Here is a 19,390-nt window from a genome sequence, read left to right on the forward strand (position 1 = left end):
TAGCAATGCAGAAAAATCTCTCAGGCCCTTACCTTTCTCCGTATACCAAATACCAATTTAATTCCATATACATTTGAGAGTTACATACTTAAAAAATAAGCTATTGGAGGGGTGATATGGTCTGGCTCTGTGTTCCCACCCAAACCTCATCTTGAATTGTAATCCGAATTGTAATCCCCATGTGCTGGGGGAGGGACCTCGTGGGAGGTAATTAGATCATGGGGGTGTTCCCCCCATGCTGTTCTTATGATAGTGAGTTCTCATGACATCTGATGGTTTTTTTGTTTTGTTTTGTTTTTGTTTTTGTTTTTGACAGAGTCTCGCTCTGTCACCCAGGCTGGAGCACAGTGGCGTGATCTTGGCTCACTGCAACCTCCGTCTCTCGGGTTCAAGCAATTCTCCTGTCTCAGCCTCCCAAGTAGCTGGGACTACAGGTGCCCGCCATGACACCTGGCTAAGTTTTTGTATTTTTAGTAGAGACGGGGTTTTACCATGTTAGCCAGGGTGGACTCGATCTCCTTACCTCATGATCTTCCCACCTCAGCCTCCCAAAGTGCTGGGATTACAGGCATGAGCCACCATGCCCGGCTGAGATCTGATGGTTTTATAAGGGGCATTTCCCCCACTTTGCTTGGCATTTCTCCCTGCCACCATGTGAAGGACATGTTTGCTCCCTCGTCTGCCATGATGTAAGTTTCCTGAGGCCTTCTCAGCCCTGTGGAACTCTTCAGCCCCGCAAAACTGCAATTTATAAATTATCCAGTCTCAGGTATTTCTTCATAGCAGCATGAAAGCAAACTAATACAAGGGGGGAATAGCAAAAGAAAATAGCGATGACTATTTATCACACCTATATGTGGGAGAGGCCTAAGTATAAATTTTCCAGAAAAAAATTACAATTTTAAGTTTCTTAAAATTTAAAAGTGACCACAGTATAACTGAAATAAAATCATACATCAGTACTTGAGTAGTACAACAAGTACAACAAGAGTGGAAAGAGAATTTGCAGCAAATAAGACAGGAGTTAATATCTTCATTATCTAAATACTTCATACAAATTGGTAAGAAAAATGCTAAAAGCTCTGGTAGAATTGTCAATTTAGACACATCAGAAAATAATTTCGAGAAATTTACCTCTTGGTTTACTGTTTCTACTTTCTTGAGCCTAAACTAAAGAAACAATCCAAAATTGGGACAAATATATTCATTGTAGTGGTATTTATAATGAAGCAAATTTTAAAACAAGCACGATGTTCAATTATTAATACATAGCTTAGTAGAATGACTTAGTAAATTTTGGTCCATTCTCTCAAGCACACAAACATTCATTGAGCACCTACATAAGCCAGGCTCTGTGCAAGGAGCTGAAGGTACAGAGATGGACAGGGCAAAACCTCTGCCCTGCCTTCTAGTGTAATGCAGCATATGACATGGGGAGAAAAGGCAGGAAGTAGACATTTATTGAGGGACTCTGTGTGCTTGGCATTTTACCTAATCTTCTGAAGTGTTTAGTTACACAGCATTTAAATGGTAAGTTGGGACGGGAAGAGGCCTTCAGAGGGGGTCACATTGTGCAGGTTGGACAGAGCTGTGTGCATCTTGCCAAGTTACTTGTTTTCTATCTCTGGTCCTCAATCCATGCCTCTCACGTCACTCCTAGGAGCACTGGTGAGTGTCAAGTTTTTCCTGGAAGAAGGGGCATTAGCTTTGGGTCTCCCTTCTAACCAAATCTTCAATTTCCTGCAGTGTAGAAATTCTGGAATTATTGCCGGCTGGAGGTCCCAGATTTTTCCTACTGGTTTCCAGATTTCCAGAGAAATCCCTCTCTCCCCATCCTGCTCTCCAGATTGCATCTCAAACCCAACAAAGTATTCTTCAAACAGAGGATTGTCTGTTTAATGGAATCTCACCTCCTATAAGATAGTTGGGGTTATAAACAGCAAAATACGTGTTCACATGCAAAAACAAGTGAGCAAAGACCTTTAATGGTTTCCCAATACCTAACAACAAATTTACACACCAAAAATTGATTTTCCAGAGCCTCTAGTACCTGCATTCTCACCACCCATTGCTCCCCAAAACATCACCTGCCTTCAATGATTCCATTTTAGAATCATGAGGATATAAGACCACACAATAATAAAATCAGAGTGTACAAATTTAACAAAAGTAAATAATATCCTAAATGCAAATGATGTGAACCTGACAGGATTTCTGTACCCACAGTTAAGCTTCCTTTCAAACTGGTGAAATATGTGCTAATGAAATGATTTCATGACACCCTGAGTTACCTGCTTGAAGATCTCTTAATAGACCACTAGGGGCCACATAGTGGTCTGCTGACCACGCTTCAAAGGAAAATCCAACAGGAGCTATTAAAAGAGAACATAATTTGGAAAGATGTCATGGTGGAGTCCAGGGAGTTTGTGGAACATGTTCGAGAAGCCAAGAGACCAAGGCACCAACAAATGGTTCCTGGTCACCCTCCAGTGATGTTTGTTCCTTTTTTTTCTGGGAACACCCCCAGGAGAGCTGCAAAGAACAAACTGGAGGGAGGGCACAGGGCTGAGGATGAAAAGGAGCCAGTCAGTGAAGCCACAACTTAGAAAAAGAGATCCGCTCTAGGAAACCTAGCAGACCAGAGGCAGAGAGGGAAAAGTAGCTAGGAGAGAATTACCTTGGGTGAAGACCCAGGAGGGAGGAAGAACAGGGGAGAAGTAAAGGGCTTTGGTTTTGGAGTTGGAGTTTACACTGATCTTTATGGCTAAGGAGGAAAAGACAGCTTCTCCCACAGGTCTCATACTTGAAGGCCTTCAGTAAGGTATGTCTGGGTGGTTTTGTACAGGCAAGTGGGAGCTGAGCCTGACCAGGAGGCTGTATGTGGGCTTGTGCTCATGCCCTGATCAGCATCTCCTGCAAGGAGGTTCTTTTCTTCCCAGTTCTGTGCTCGTTGCACAGCCGCAACCTCTCATCACCCCAAGCCAAGTCAAGAAATGACCCCTGGGCCAAGTCAGAGTCTGATTGACACTCCAGTGGGTTTGGAGAGAGGTAGGTAGGTAGGGTTCCAAGGGAACTGTCGTCAGAATATCTTCTTGGTCATGTGTCATGTGTGATAAAGGCCTTGGCATCAAAACCAGGTCATCCGTGGATGCAAGCATTTGCGGTGTAAGTAGTGCGTTAAACTCCACTTTGCACGCTGGCAAAGAAGCAGGTCTGTCCATTGGTGAGCTTCCTGCTTTAGCTGCTTTAAGGGAAAGGCATTTGAAAGTGGCTGTTGAATGGAGTATTTTAACTTGGTTAAAAAAAAAAAATGGGTTCTGGAGCCAAACAGCCTAGGTCCAAATTCCCATTCCACCTTTTACTGGTTGTGTGACCTTGGGCTCCCTGTGCCTCAGGTTTCTCATTTGTAACCAGAGCTAATACTAGCACCACTTCACTGGTTTGTTGTGAGGATTGAGATATAATGTAGTGCACAGCATTAGAACAGTGCTTAAAGCAGAGTAAGCTCTCAACCAACATGAGCAACTGTTTTCTCTTTTCAAGGCTTTGCTGGGGTCTTCGCTCTGCAGCAAAGGGTTAAAGCTGCATTGGTTAGGGGAATGTGGGTCTAGAACTAGTTAAGCCGGCATCTCATTTTGTTGCTAAGCAACCAGCTGTGAGTTCTGCAAATATGCAGCTGTGTGTGCAGTGACCGCCCCTAGCAATCCAGCCCCAGTCAGGCTGTCACGAAGCGTTGTTTTATATTACTTAAGAGCTCATTTCAAATTGTGGAGGAGGAGGGAGGCAGGCACAGACAGTACAGCCATAAAACACGAGCAAAACCAGTGCTTCTGGCTGGAGGAGCTCACAGTGGGCATAAAAATAGGAAAACAAGTGATGAAGTGTGCTGCTACCCACCTGCAGCTGTGAGAGGCGGAATTCACCCGTATGACTCACCCGACCCTGGGGTTAAAGAGGTGATCGTGATCTTCAGAACCGGATCCTCCATGGATCAAGGGGGCATCTTTCCTTTGCCTGCATTTGGGTGTGGGGTTATAAGGCCTGGATACAAACCTAGATGTGTGGTTCCTCATTGGGAAGGGGCAGGATGAGAAGCACCTACTGTGGCCTCACATTCCTTCTCTCAGGGAAGTCAGAGGTCATCAAATATTCCTTCCTTCATGCATCTATATCATTAAACACATATTGAGTATCTGTTGCATGCCCAAGTTTGCTAGGCACTGAGGATAAAACTCAAAACAAGACAGTTAATCTCTATCTTGGCCTGGTTCCTAGTTAAAAAAAGAGAAAGAAACCCACTCTTGATAGCTTATTAGAGATGGCATTTATCGAAGGACATTAAGTAGCTCAGGAAATTTCCCCCACAGCCAGAGAGTGAGGGTAGGTGACTTCAAAGCCAGGAACATTATGCAGAAAACAGTTCTGGATTGCTCCAAAAGAACGCTTATTGCCCCTGCAGCAAAGTGTGGGCTCTGGCTCACACTACTGTCCCAGGCAGGGACCCCTCTGACAGGGCCTCTTGTCCCTGCTGCTTCTAAAAGCTTGAGTTCCTGCCCTCACACAATGACTTTCATGTGGCGTCTTTTTCTTCACTGAGGTCTGGCATGGATGCCTGTGATTGGTGGAGCCTGGGTCACATGTCTGAGTTCTGGCTGTAGGGGAGGCTGGGAAATAAATTTCTGACTTTCACAGATGAGATGGGAAATTCCCCAAACACAAGAAGGGTGTTCCAAAGGTGCTGGGCAGCCATAAAGCCTTTGAGCATTCCCTGCATAGTCTCTGCCCTCCTCACCTTACAGTCTGCTAGAAGATTCAGGCAGGGTGACCAATGCTGTGCCAGGGGAAGTACAGGTAGAAGAGGGACACCAGAAGGATCACGAGGTCAGGGAAGGCTCTTCACAGTCAGCCATATCTAGGCTGATAATTGAAGGATGAATATGAGCTCATCTTGGTGAAGGCTGAGGGAAGAACATCCCAGTTGCTGGCACGACACATGCAAAGGTCCGACATCACAAGGGAGTTAGACACTGCAGGGAAGTGAGAGATGCTCTGTGTGGCTGCAGCAGAAGAACGGGGCAGAACAACTGGTGATTTAACAAGCCCTCTGGTTGATCCCGATGTGTGATGAAATTCAAGAAACATTGCTTTAAGTAATATGCTTATCTTACTACTTTTAAAATTTTTAGTGTTAGGCATTACATACTGACTTCCCATAATTAAAAAATGAGCAGATTTCCCATCCCGTCTCTCATTCCAATATTGTGTGTTGTAACTTGGATGGATCACTATTCAGTGGTATTTATATTTTACATAACTACATAAATGCCATTCGCAGCTGGATATGTAGTAGACCATACTATTCTTCCTTTCCTGCACAACTCTGTGTTTGACATTAATATGTAACTGTTGTTTTTCTCTCAGTTGCTGAGTTTTCTCCATACTTACTACTAATTCACTCTCAAACTGTCCTGCAGCAATGTTCATCTCCTTTTAACACTTTCAATTACTTTAGGAGTTCCATTAATTTCGTCTCGTCTTTTTTAATGACTTCCAACTGCTCCAGTCTGGACTGGGGTTCTCTCTGGGCCTGGGCCACAGCTGTCCCCTGGGATCTCCCCTCCCCTAACCACTGTATTGGATCTCCTGCTTCCTGATGCCACCTCTACCCCTGTCTTGCTTAACCCCCACATTTTGGTGGGGCTTCCCAGAAAAGTGTGCATTCGTGTAAATTGAGATCTCATATGCCTGAAAAATGCCTTTATTCTACCCTCATTCTTGATAATTCGTCTAAGAATAAAACTTACAGTTGAAAATCGTTTTCTCTCAGAATTTTGACATCAATGTTTCCTTGTCCTCCATTGTTCTAGCATCCTCCAGTGGTGTCATTGAGAAATCTGAAGCTATTTTTATTGCTTGTCTTATTTTATGTAACTTTATTTTAATTTTTGTTACTTGCTTTTGTTCTGTCTCAGTTCCTCTTTTTCTCTGTAGGAGATTTTAGGCCTTCTCTTTGCTCCCACTATTCTGAAATCCCATAGTGATGTGTCCTGGTTGGATCTGTTTTCATCCACTCTTCTGGGCACTCCTGAGCCCTTTCGATCTGCAAACTTGTGTTCTGGGACATAGTCTTGAATGACTTTTTTGAGCATGTCTTCCCCTATGTTCTTTTCCTTTTCTTTCTTTTTTGATCTCAGTATGTGAAGGATGGAACTCCTGGTCTAAGCCTCTCTCTCTCTCCTTAAACTTCTCCTATCTATGTTTGTCTTTTTGCTCATCTTTCTCAGAGAGTTCTTCAACCTTATCTTCCAACTCTCTTATTGAAGTTTTCATTCCTGCTGCCATATTGTCCAATAACTCTTTTTTTTAGTTTTCTGAATATTCCTAGCATTTTTTTCTTGTTTCAGTGATGCAATATCTTTCTTATCTCGCTATGGATATTAATAATAATTTATAATCTTTTAGAAGCTTCTTTCTCCCTGTATATTCTCTATTTCCTCCAAGCTAGTTATCTGTTAATTTTAGGCTATGTCATATTAGAGGCTTTCCAAAAGTGCCTAGTGATCCTTGGACATCTGCTCACATTTAACAGAGGAGCAATAAAACAGTTATTAGAAGCCCTGTGTGCATAGGCGAGTCCCTGGAGTTAGCACTTCTAGGCCTATTCTCCTGAGCTGGTCAAATTCCCTGAGTAAGATGCTTCCATTCTTCTGCTAGAAGGGACAAGTTTGGCTGCCAGCATTCTGGGAGCTGAGTGAGGAAGGAAGGCTGGAAAGCCTGTGGGCATCTCTCTCTCTTTCTCTCTCTCTCTCTCTCTCTCTCTCTCTCTCTCTCTCTCTCTCTCTCTCTCTCTGTGTGTGTGTGTGTGTGTGTGTGTAGGGGGAGATTACTATCTATTTTTGCATAACCAATTACCCTAAAACGTAGTGGCTTAAAAACATAAACATTTATTATTTTACAATTTCCACGGGTTGGGAATCTAAGAACAGCTTAGCTGGGTAGTTCTAGCTGAGGTTACAGTGAGGTGTGGAACAGCCGCAACCATCTGGCTCAGTCTGGAGGTTCTGCTTCCAAAGTGGCTCACTTAACATTCCTGGCAAGTGGCAAGGGATGCTAGTTATTGGCAGGAGGCTTCATTTCCTCCCCATGTGTCCTCATGACATGGCAGCTGCCTTCCTCCAGAGCAAGTGATTCAAGAGAGAGCAAGGCAGAAGCCACAGTGTCTTTTATAATCTAGCCTTAGAAGTCATACTCTGTCATCCTGGCTAACACGGTGAAACCCCATCTCTACTAAAAAACAAAAAATTAGCTGGACGTGGTGGCAGGCACCTGTAGTCCCAGCTACTTGGGAGGCTGAGGCAGGAGAATGGTGTGAACCTGGGAAGCAGAGCTTGCAGTGAGCCGAGATCGCACCACTGCACTCTAGCCTGGGCGACAGAGTGATACTCTATCTCAAAAAAAAAAAAAAAAAAAAAAAAAAAAAAAAAAAAAAAGGAAAAAGAAGTCATACTCTGTCATTTTTCTTATTATTCCATTGGTCACACAGATCAGCTCTAGTCAGTGTGGGTTGGGGTAGTCCAAAGGTATGCATACCAGAGGGGCAGAATCACTAGGAGTCATCTGGGAGGTCGGCTCCTATGGTGGGGAGGGGACCGGGCGGGAGATGGGGAGGAGGAAGGTCTCAACACATAATGTACAATTTTACTTTTTAGCCAATTTTTTGTGAGGTATCACCATCTTCTGCAATATCTGATATCTGCAGTTTAAGGACCCTGAGTTTTGTCCTCCCCAAAGAATAAACCTCCTATCTTCTACAAAATGGATGAACAGTTTGTAGGGGAGAGAATCTAAGAGTTTGCTTCTTGAAAATGTAGTCTTCCTGTCCTTGGCTCCATCTCTCCCTGTGCTTCAGGAAGCACCTGGCCTGCTAATTTTCCAGCCTTGGTGAGAGGAAGGTGGCTCTGCAGTGTAAGTTGAGTTGGTTCTTGGCTTTCCCCACTGCCAGTTTAGGATTCAGCTTTATTATTTTTGCTAAGTCCATTACAACTCATTCCTCAGATTTTCTGCTTTCAAAATTGCATTGCTATTGGTTTCTTTCTGATTCTTTTTGTTCTTGTGGATTTATTTCTGATTTTTAAAAACAACCCCTTTTCTGTGTTTTATTGGGACTTAGGGAGGAAGTAGAAGCCAGTGGATGCATATGCTTTGTATCGTTAACTGGACATCCCCTCCTCTTCTCTTTCATTCTCATTTCTTCTGGGCTTTGCCCTTTAATTTGAAAATTATTCCCTTTTTTCCCCTTTTTTCCTCCTCTCATAATGCTTCTGAAATGGGCCAAGAACCTATTTTAAAAGCCAAAAACTGAATAAAGACCCTTTCTATGTGTATTTTTAATGTGTCCTAAAATGGATGGCTCTGGTTAAATATAGTCACACGCACAAAACAAATAACTCTTATATATTTCAAAGTATTATCCAACCAGAACAACACTATCATCCTCAGTGAGAAAGGGCATCAGGTAAGGGAAGGTGTAACTGAAGCAACAAAACTCATGCTGCTGACCAACAGTAGTAGGATGGGTGTTCTTGCACTGAGTCAGCCACACTTCACCAAACCTTGCTGCTTTAGTTCCTATGTGAAGGACAGGGCATACCCCTATGCAAAGAAGTAATTTGTACTGATGGACAATGAGAGCTCATCCTCTTATCTAATTGAAAGATCACTGGTTCTCAAATGGGACAGAAGTGTCTCCCTTGGGATGCCTGGAAATGGGTGGGGGTAATTTTTAGTTGTCACCAAAGACTGGCCAGCATTGCAGACATGTAGTGGGGCCAGGGATGCTAAATGTCCTGCAATGCTGAGAAAATACTGTACAGTAAAGAATCACCTTATCCCAAATGCCAAAGGCACCTTCGTGGAGAAACCAAGCCTGGGATGGTAACTTCAATGGAGTTGAAATTACCAATATAGAAACTAATCCATAAAGTACTAGAGCTTGGTTAAATACATGCAGATCTAACAAAACATTAGAAGGAAATTTTAGCTGAAGAATTGAGAGGTGCCAAACCATATGCAGAATTTACCAAACAACTTTCCAAAAATCATTTACATAACTCTTAGACTCTCACCCACACTGAAGATACTAAAGGGTCAAGGGTAGGAAATTTCTGGAGAATTTTGGAAGATATATTTATAGAGGGCCTATATTGTGAATCCTTCTACTCCTATCAACGGGAAAGACTTGGGAAGGGGCTACATTCTATCCCAAGTCAAGAGGAAGGACTTTAGTATCACATATACAACTTAAAACATGGTACCTACAGTTTGGGTAACTGGTGTTTTGGTGACTAAGTCATGCCTGCATAATCCAAAGGGTGAGAAGCTGACTAAAGCAGCTGCCGGTATCAGAGTAGAGAGTTACGGTTTGAAGGGTAATTGCATTCCAGAGTTTGTTGAAGCCAAAATGAATGAATGTATCACCATGGAGGAGACACAGGCTTTGCAAAAGAAAGAGAACCAGTGTCTTAGATCCTGTGCGAGAGGATCTTCTGGGGAGGTTGGGAGTACCATGACTGTGTAAGGCCATGATAAGTGTAGTAAGCAACCAGCTGAATAGTTACATCTCATGCTCATGGATGGGACGGCAGATAAGAGTGTCGTTCCTCGTGTGTGTGTGTGTGTGTGTGTTTGTTGGGGGCATCAACCTATTTTATTGACAGGACAGAGAGGCTCTGACAAAAAAGAGTTTATTTGATAGTGACAGGGGATTGCCATCCAGTATATGCAAGCCATGATGATCTTGGTATATCCGGATAAATTAATGTAAAGGGAAACTTTTAAAAGACAAAGAAGAGGTTCACATAGGCTATTCTGAAACAAAAATCGTTGGTCACAGGGGCTTGTGGCAGGAGCTGGTGCTCACTTATTGGTGGAGACAGCCATTGCTAGGCAAGTCTTGTAAGAGCAGCTTATCTGGAATGCCACAATCTTGCAGAATTTCTTGTGGTAGCCCTGCTACAGACTTGTGTTGAACAGCAGGATGTGCAGGACATGCAGGATGTTCAGGGATTTGTGGGTTTTTAGAAGGTCCTTGTGTTCTTATCTCGGAAATATGTGTGTGAGATCCCCTCCTTCATGACCTCCCCGGCTCCACTTTGCTTGGGCCTGATGTAAGTGACTTCACCTTGGCATCAACGACTATCACCGGGGAAGGGGTAACCAAGGAACCACAAAAGCCACCATAAAGAGTAAGAAGCAGCAGCTTTAAACAGCTGTCAAATCCAGAGAAGATCAAAGCTCTAGAATAGGATCAGTCATGGAAGAACTTTCCTGCTTCTCCATCCCCTCTACCTTGGAAGGATCCAAACCTACATAAGCATGACCAGGAGAGAAAAAGAAGTATCCGGCCGTTTCATCTCCTCTTCAACGGCGGGATTTCTCATTCCTGCAGAGCCCACTAAGGGTCCAGAGCTTTATTACATGGGAGTGGAACATCTCCATTACTGAATTGAGGCCAGGCGCTGTGGTTCACACCTGTAATCCCAGCACTTTGGGAGGCTGAGGTGGGCTGATCACGAGGTCAGGAGTTCGAAACCAGCCTGGACAACATGGTGAAACCCCGTCTCTACTAAAAATACAAAAATTAGCCAGGCATGGTGGCAGGTGCCTGTAATCCCAGCTACTCAGGAGACTGAGGCAGGAGAATTGCTTGAACCCGGAAGGCGGAGGTTGAAGTGAGCCGAGATTGTGCCACTGCACTCCAGCCTGGGAGACAGTGCGAGACTCCATCTCAAAAAAAAAAAAAAAAAAAAAAAAAAAAAATTACTGAATGGGGACCGTGTTTTTTTAACTTAAAGTGACTGGAAGAATCCATGGTGTCTACTTGAGTTTTAATTTAGGGACAAGGGTGGAGCTAGCCCCATTGATACGTTTAAAGGGACAAGAGAATTCTTGACAGCACGACGTCTAATGCTGGCACATAAGACCTTAGGAAATCGTCCACCCTCCTCGGGGCAGTGAGGAATAGCTTTGTTGAGGTTAATAAAGTGAGGATGGAGAAAGCAATAGATGAACAAGAGTCAGACTTTGGTCATGACACAGCTCCACTCCTTACCACAGCCAAAGTCTCTTCAGTGAGCATTGTTCCTTCATCTACAAAATGAGGGAGTTCAACTAGACAGCCAGTGGGATGCCTTCTCTATCTAAACTCTCGCATGAGTCTAGGGATGGCAAGGTGGAGAGGGGTTGGGTGAGTAGCCCCTTTCCTGGAGATTATTTAAACCACAGATGGTTTAAACCAGAGAAGACACTGGAGAACCCACTGCATTTCAAAAATATATCCTTGACCTCCTGGCAGCTTTGGGTAATTTGGGTAAGCGCTTCTGGCTGGAGGCACAGCTCAGGCTTTGCGGGGAAGATGAATTTAATGGTGAAACAACAGTTGTGGCAATAGATGCTGTTTCTGGCGCCTCTGAATCTTCCAGTATCTGCATTATGATTTTGGAATAAAAGATGATTCATTTCGAATCTGGAACTCAGCTAAATGAGCAGGACTCTGAAACAGCATAAATGACATTTCTTCCTGCCAGGAGCTCAAAGCAGGGAGGCTGAGCTTCTCCATAGATATTTGCCTGTGCTTCATCTTACGAAAGACCCAGGAACTCTCTCAGGAGTTCAGCCTTGCTGTCACAGGTGCTGGCTAAGGGAAGCCAGCTTTGGCTGCTGCTGAGGTTGTGGAGAAATCTATCTGCATTTGTGCTAACAGTATTAATAAAAGCCCAGAGGTTAGGAGATGTTTCTGTGAATGTTATCTGCACTCTCTCTATCTGTGAACCAGTGGCGAAGGGCAAGTGATTCCCAGACATTAGTTGTACACAGCTTACTTATCCTTAGGTTTCCTTTTGGCTAAAACTCAGTTTCATTCATCTCTATGCATCTTTGCGTAGTGTTTAAAGCATGCTTGAGTGACATGCACTGCTGTAGTGCTCTCTCAGAGAGGCAGCCCCATGGGCCTCTTCCCTCCTAGCATTTGCCAACTTTTCCAAACAATGACATTGTGATTGTGTGGTTATCTGTCTCCCCCACTAGATGGGAAGCTTCCTATAGGCAAGAATTAGCTCATTCCCAAACATAGCATAGTGTTGGAAGGCACAGTGGTGGTGAATAAATACATAAGTGGATGATGAATTAACTGATTTATGTAGCAAAGGGATGCTGGCTGCACACCTTCTTGTTGGATGGCAGGGAACAAGAAGAAAGGTTGAGTTCACCCAAGTGCTGACCAAGCTTTGAGAACTTCCTTTCCATAGAAAATAAAAGGAGTCTGCAATCGTGGAGGTCTAGAGTACACTTTTCATCTCCCTTCACCCTGAGTTTTGTCTTTGGGAGAATCCCTGGGGATTTTTGAATCTGCAGCTTTTCTCTGCACTGGGGTTCCTGCAGTGTGAACACCATGCAGTGGCCCACACCATCCAGGTCTTGAGTGTGGGCCCCTGGCAGCCCTCTTGAAATCGAATTCTCTCCACCCTGCATCCTGTTCCCCATGGCTTGCTGAAGTCCTTGCCCTGGGACCCATGGAGAGCTGAGGATGGGTGTGTGTGTGCGTGACCAAGGAGAAAGCTGCTCCCTGCTTTCTCTGAGAATCAGAGAACTCTGATTGCTCTCCCTGCTTGCTCTGACCCTGCTTTCTCTGAGAATCAGAGGACTTGCAGGGAACCCAGACTTTCCCAAGTTTTCCGTTGGCCATGCAGTAACCCAGGCTTTCCCACCATCATCTGGAGCCTCAGAGGCCTGGCTGCTCCTGGGAGTCAGCTCACTCTCCTGGCACCAAGGGTGTTTGTTCACCCTTGACTTTGTAAAGATCCCTGTCCTCTCCTCTCCCTATCTCTCCACCCCCAAGCCACTGTGAAATCCTAGTGTACTTTAAGGCTCTCCCAGTATTGACACCACTATCAGCCAAGTCACTTTCCATGACCCAGGGCTGTATTAGGAAAGGGCCACAATACCAAGAGACAGACACTGTGGGTTCTTGTCCTGGCCCTCCCATTTGCTACTTGCCGGACCACATGCACTCACATTGCTTCTTTAGGTCTCTGTTTCCTCATCTGTACAATGGGTTTATGCACCTTCCTGCCAACCCACAGAGCTGTGGTGAAGGTCACATGAGGAGGTGCATGAGAAAGTGCTTGTCTAGTAGTAGGGGACCCACCATGGTGAGGTAAGTTGATGTGTTAATATAACAATGAAGGCCAGGCCTAAGGAAAGGGGAAGCAAGACACATTTGTCGTGGCGTTTCTTACTCCCTTACACTTTTGGTCATTTGTGTAGCATTCCCCATAAAGGCCATCTAATCTCCCCACCCCCAGAAGAAAAGTTGGGCACATAAGTTGCTTGACCACATTCATGCACATTCATTCAGTGTGCTACCTCCTAGGGTATTTTAATTTTAAAATAGATGAAAGCAGGAAGCCCCCCAAAAAGAATGTATAATACAGAAAAACAGGGACCATGAGACTTCTGTGAGTGGGAATATGTGAGGGCAGGGGCAGGGAGCATGCCTGTGCATTGCCCAGGCCACTCCATGGGTCAGCTTGACTCCCTCGTCAGGGGCGTCAGTGCTCTTGGGGGCCGAACTCTTGAGTCTCAGCCTCCACGCCAAGGCCCTATTTTCATGCTGCCTGAGTAGGGCCGCTGAGACGTTTGGTGGAACTCGGAACTACCAGTGAGTGGGTTGTGCATGGATTCTGCCTGTGTCCTCCACATGCCCTACCAGGGGAGGAAGAGGCACAAACAAAGAGTTAACAGCACGGAGGCCTTTACTGGAATGCTGTCAGCCCTCTCCAGGCCTCCAAGACTGCCCCAAGTGAAGAAGTGACCTCCCTGCAGTGTGGCAGAGACAGTGGTGTCTCAGCCCCTCTCCATCCCTGTGTGTTTCTAGCTGGCACAGCCCAAGCCTCTCCTCCCCATTTTGACTCTTTTAAAGAGAGCCAAAGCGTCTCTACTTCCAAACACCCGCACAGGCTGGAGTCACTGGGAGCTGCCTGGGACCGAGCTCTGTGGCCCAGAGATGGGAATATGATCTTGGAGCATCACAAAACCTGGAAAAAATGCAGCCAGCCTTCCTCAAAGAAGTTGGATTTCCAAACCTTGCCTCAGGACTTTATTGGATCTTTCAAAACAAGGAGACCAATGAGTGTGTTTTTTCTCCAGCACATGAGTTCACCCTGGACTTGAATCCCAACCCAGGGGAGTCTGGACCACAGGGCCCTGCACCTGCATGCTGGTTATGCCCTGCCTCGGGAGAAGGCCAGCGAGCGCTGCCCTCTGTCGGCGTTGTGGAACCCATTTTCGAGCATCTGCTCCCTGGCAATGTGGCCATTGCTGTCCACCCAGAAGGCCCTCTCCTCCTCCCAGAGGGCATTCTCTTCCTCCCAGAGGGACGTTTTATCCTCCCACAGGGCTTTCTCCTCCTCAAGGAGGGCTCTTTCCTCTACCCACAGGGCCTTTTCTTCCTCCCACAGGGCCTTGTCCTCCTGAAGAAGGTTCCGGTCTTTTTCCCATAAGGCATTGTCCTCTTTCCAGAAGGCCTTATCGTCCTTCCAGAAAATGCGGTACTTTTTCCAAAAAGTTTTCTCTTCCTCCCTGAAAGACTTTTCCATTTCCCAGAAGGATTTTTCCTCTTTCCAGAAGCTTTTCTCCTCTTCCCAGAAAGATCTCTCCTCTTCCCAAAAACCCAGGATCTGGCCCCGGAAAGCACGGATTTTGCCTCGGAAAGTCCACATTTCTTCCCTGAAGTCCTCTATTTTCTCACGAAAAATTTTCATCTCTTCACGAAAAGCCTTTTCCTCCTGCAGCTTGTGCATTAGTTTCTTCTGGCGAATACTGGGAGAGGATGTCACCAGGGACCGGAAGCAGGCAAGCCCCATCCATCTACTCACCTTGAAGGAAAACATCTTCCTTAACAGTCGGAATGGTGGGGTGGCCATGAGGGATGACAGGACCCTTGGCCAGGTCCAGGTCAGCTGGTCAGACCCTGTGGGGGCAGCAGAGAAGAGAGATCTGTGAGTATCACATGCCAAGGGATGGCCCTTGGTTCTGTAGTACTGGATTTGAGAAAATGTAATCACTGTTCTTTGTCCCCATGGTGGTGTTTGTGAGGGACAAGCTTTGGTCGAGAAACGTGGGGTGGTCATGGCTGTGAGCTGGAGAGGCAGTCAGTACATTCAAGCTCAAGGCTGCTAAAAACATAGACACTCAGCCAAGAAGGACAGTGGCTCTCAACTAGGGTATCAGAACACACAGGTGTGATATGACGAGGCCAAGAAGAATTTACGTTTGTTCAGTCAACCCGAATGAATTTAGGTTTTGGTGTACTCACTTGGGAATTGTTCCTGTCTGCCTATGGTCATGCTCACATGTGAATGTCCTCTATTACGAGCCTGGGACACAGAAGATAGGCCCACTGACCTCAGAGGGGAGGAGGACAGTGTATATTAGGAGAGGAGTTTATTTTGGGAAAAGTGGTTTAAAACAAAAAGGTGAGAGACAATGGTGAATGTTGCCAGGGTCATGGAACAAGAAGACCCTCATGCAATATTGAGTAATATGGAACAGTAAGAAAGATACCAGATGACCCAGCAACTCCGGTCCCAGATATAAACCCTGAGGAAACTTGGGAACTGTGACTAGGATACATGTACAAGTGTGTTCGAGGAGCTTTGCTCATAAGAGCTCAACTCTGGAAACAATCCAGTGACCATCCCAATAGAGTGGAATAAAAAATGGCGGTATATCCACGTGGCAGACAGCATGGCTGCCATCAACAGTATGGGTGAATCTTATAAACACTCTGCTGAAAGAGAGAAGCAGGATCAGGGAATTTCAAAGAATGAAGTTCCAAACAAGCAGGACTAAATGCCATGGTCTAGGGGAACATACTTAGAACATACTTTCTAGGTTAACACAGAAAGATCCCTGTCCTCTCCTCTCCCTATCTCTCCACCCCCAACACAGAAAGAAAAGCAAGGAAGTGAGTCCCAAAGTCAGAGTAATAGTTGCTGGTGTGGGAGGATTTGGGGTGTGGGATGAGGAGGTGAGACTAAGGATTGTGATTAAGTGAGTACTTGAGAGGGGCTTCTGCAGTGCTAGCAGCATTCTGTTTCTTTGCTTGGTGGCGGTTTCATGTGTGTTGTTATAAAAACGTGTTAAGCAGTACATGGATATTTTATGTACTCCAGTCAATACAGTATATTTCACAATAGAATAAAAGCTGGGGAGAAGAAAGAAGGAAAAGAAAAAAAGAAAAGAAAAAGACAGAGAGGGAGAGAGGGAAGGAGAAAGATCTTCAAACATTGCCATATATCTGAGGAATCAGATAGCAGAACTATCTGTAACAATCCCTGTAACTACAAACATGAATCAAGGGATGAGAAAAAGTACTGGACATAGGAAGGTGGTTAGGGGGCAGTAAAGAGCTGTGTTGTCAGATAAGTGGTGCATGCACATGCTGAGAGCGTTGTTTTCCATTTTGTGCTTTCTCGAGGAAGTTGCCAGGGTCTGGCCCTCACTCAGTGGACCTCACTGATTCATCATCCATGAGACCTTTTGGGGAAATGTTCAGGGCTTTCTCTGTGTTTTTCCATTTCTGGTTTAGGAACAGGGAGTGGAGGAGGAGAAAAGACACAACTGAGTGTGTGTGTGTGTGTGTGTGCGCACGCACCCATATGAAGAGACAGTGGCTAGGCTGTGGACAGCTGGTGGCATCACCATCCATCAAGTCACACAAACCAGAACCAGGGGTACATCCTTGACCTTTCCCTCTCCCTCACCATACTTCTCTCCTCAACCATCAAGCCCGCCTAGCTGAGATCCTTAACATTTCTTGAAACCATGCCCCTGTTCCATCTCCCCAACCACAGCCAGGTCAGGCCAGGATGCCTGAAACAGCCTCGCTGCTCTCTGTATTGATCTTACCTTCTTATCTGCCCCCGCACTGTAGCCCTACAGGTGTTTTCTAAAACACTTTCTCGTCCTATCACATCAGTTCACACACCTTCAAAGACCCTGTAGCCCAAAGATCAAAGCTGAATGCCCTAGGAAGGCCCTGTGCAGCCCAACTCCAGCTTGCTTCTCCCTGTCCTTCCTACCCAGCCTGCACCCAACTCCAAATCTAAGGCCCAGTATGAATGAGTTCTATTCAGCTCTTGGCACCCTGCCTGCAGTTTCCTGCCTGGATGCTGAAGCACATGCCGCATCCTCTACTGAGAGCCCCTTTTCCTCCTATGGTGGGCTTGAATTCCTGTTCATCCCTTCCCCTCTGAAAGCCACTCGGACCCTCCAGACATAGTTCCTCACCACCTCCGCAATGCTATCTGTCTGTTACTCCACTGTTACTTGTCAGACTTGATTGAAATTAGGTGTGTACATGTCTTCCTGACATCTCTGTAATCCAGGAGCTATTATAATATAAAGCCGTCTATATAGGAGGGAATTGGTGAAAATGTTGGTTGAATTGAACTGAATTTAACTGCATTTTGGAAATTTGATTTTCTATGTTGTATGACTCTTTGCCTGGAATCCGTCTAATATGCGAGGTCCTCCCTCACTTCCATGTCATGCTGGCCCCCTCTCCCTGGATAGCCTTGTCCAAGCTCACTTCAGTTCACCTAGCGAATCCTTCAGCACTCAGATACCTCCTCCAGGCAGTCTCTCCTAAGCTCAGACTGAGCATGTGCACTTCCTGTCCCACTAGAAACACCTCATCTTCCATCTCTATGTCTGGCATCCAGCGAAACGTCCTGCCACAGGATAGGTGTTCAGAAAATAGCAGCTGGATGAATGGGCGTCTACTGGGTTAGGATGTTGGAAAAAATTCACATATTCTCAAGTGAACACTAAACTTTCTTTAAGAAAGAAAGAAAATAAGAACCATATCAAATATGTAGATGTGTATTAAGATATAAAGTACAATATAAAACTGTAGATGTGTATCTGTATAGCTATAAAAACATGCATTAAAGAAACATGCCTAGTTTTCAGTTATACTGTAAGACTAGGAACTTCTTTTTAAGGAAAATATATATTACCTTATGCTTAGAACAAATACTATACAGTCTAAAGCCAACAGTTACTTACTGCTTAGCTGCTTCCCAACGGGGTAAGTCCTGTAGCCCTCAGAGGGTGCAGGCGGCCATCGTCATGTCAGATCCCCAATGATGCTGCTTGCAGGCCTGCCCCAACAATGCTGGCTGTGACCTATCTGTGCCCTTTCAGACCTGACTCACAGGATGGAGACTCCAAGAAGAAGTCCCCTATAAAAGACTTTAAGGAAAGGAGGGGGCACTTGAAAGGTCTGAAAGAGTTCCTTTTCCGTCTTTGACTTCCCTGATGGGGCAGTGCTGTTGATGACTCACGAGTGATTGTTACCTCAGATTCTGTCGGCATTGGTTCCAGGAGCATGGTTCTAGGAAGTCATGGTCTGGTGAGGGCTGTGTGTGGGATGAATCACTTCTCTTGCTGCTTTCCAGATTCTTTGTCTTTGGCTTTGATAGTTTGACTAGGATGTGTCTTGGTCTTGAGGTTTATTCTACTTGGAGATTGTTGAGCTTCTTGGATATGCAGATTTGATACAGTTTTTCATCAAATTTCAGAAGTTTTTGGCCATTACTTCTTCAAATATTCTTTCTTCCATTTTCTCTGTCTCCTCTCCTTCTAGGGCTCATATTATGTGATTACTAGTAGCGTGAGGGTGTCCCCCAGGTCTCTAAAGTTATATTCATTTTTCTTCATTCTTTTTTCTTTCTGTTGCTTAGATTAGATAATCTCAACCGGTTTACAAGCTCGTGGATTTTTTCTTCTGTCAGTTCAAATATGCTGTTGAACTCCTCTTTAATATTTCATTTTCAACTCCAGAATTTTTGTCACATAGTAAAATTTTTAAATAGTCAAATAAATTAACATATGCATCATCTCATATAGTTACCCTTTTTTGTGCACTGTAGCAAGAGCACCCAAAGTCTACTCTCTTAGCAAAAATCCTGAATACAATGTTATTAACTATAGTCCTCATGTTGTACCTTAGATCTCTAAATTATTTATCCTATATATCTGCAACTTTGTACCCATTGATCTCCTTCTTCCTGTCTCCTCCCCACACCGAGCAACCACCATTTTATTCTTTGTCTATGTATTTGACTTTTTTCTTTCTTTTTCTTCTTCTTCTTCTTTTTTTTTTTTTTTGAGGCAGAGTCTCACTCTGTCGCCCTGGCTGGAGTGCAGTGGCGCGATCTCGGCTCACTGCAAGCTCCGCCTCCTGGGTTCATGCCATTCTCCTGCCTCAGCCTCCCGAGTAGCTGGGACTACAGGCGCCTGCCACCAAGCCCGGCTTTTTTTTTTG

The 19,390-nt window shown here is 45.0% G+C and overlaps 1 protein-coding gene across 1 annotated transcript; it reads right to left on the minus strand.

Moving 5' to 3' along the window:
* Positions 1-14,124: 14,124 nt before the first annotated feature.
* On the minus strand, positions 14,125-18,404 carry CCDC70 (coiled-coil domain containing 70). Its single transcript, XM_010352923.2, has 2 exons — positions 18,130-18,404; positions 14,125-15,028 (listed from the first exon to the last, which is right to left on the minus strand). The coding sequence occupies exon 2, from the start codon at positions 14,979-14,981 to the stop codon at positions 14,280-14,282; it is 702 nt and encodes a 233-aa protein (XP_010351225.1). The 5' UTR covers positions 14,982-15,028; positions 18,130-18,404; the 3' UTR covers positions 14,125-14,279.
* Positions 18,405-19,390: the final 986 nt, after the last annotated feature.

The sequence above is a fragment of the Rhinopithecus roxellana genome, chromosome 18 (assembly GCF_007565055.1).
Source record: "Rhinopithecus roxellana isolate Shanxi Qingling chromosome 18, ASM756505v1, whole genome shotgun sequence".
NCBI lineage: Eukaryota > Metazoa > Chordata > Mammalia > Primates > Cercopithecidae > Rhinopithecus > Rhinopithecus roxellana.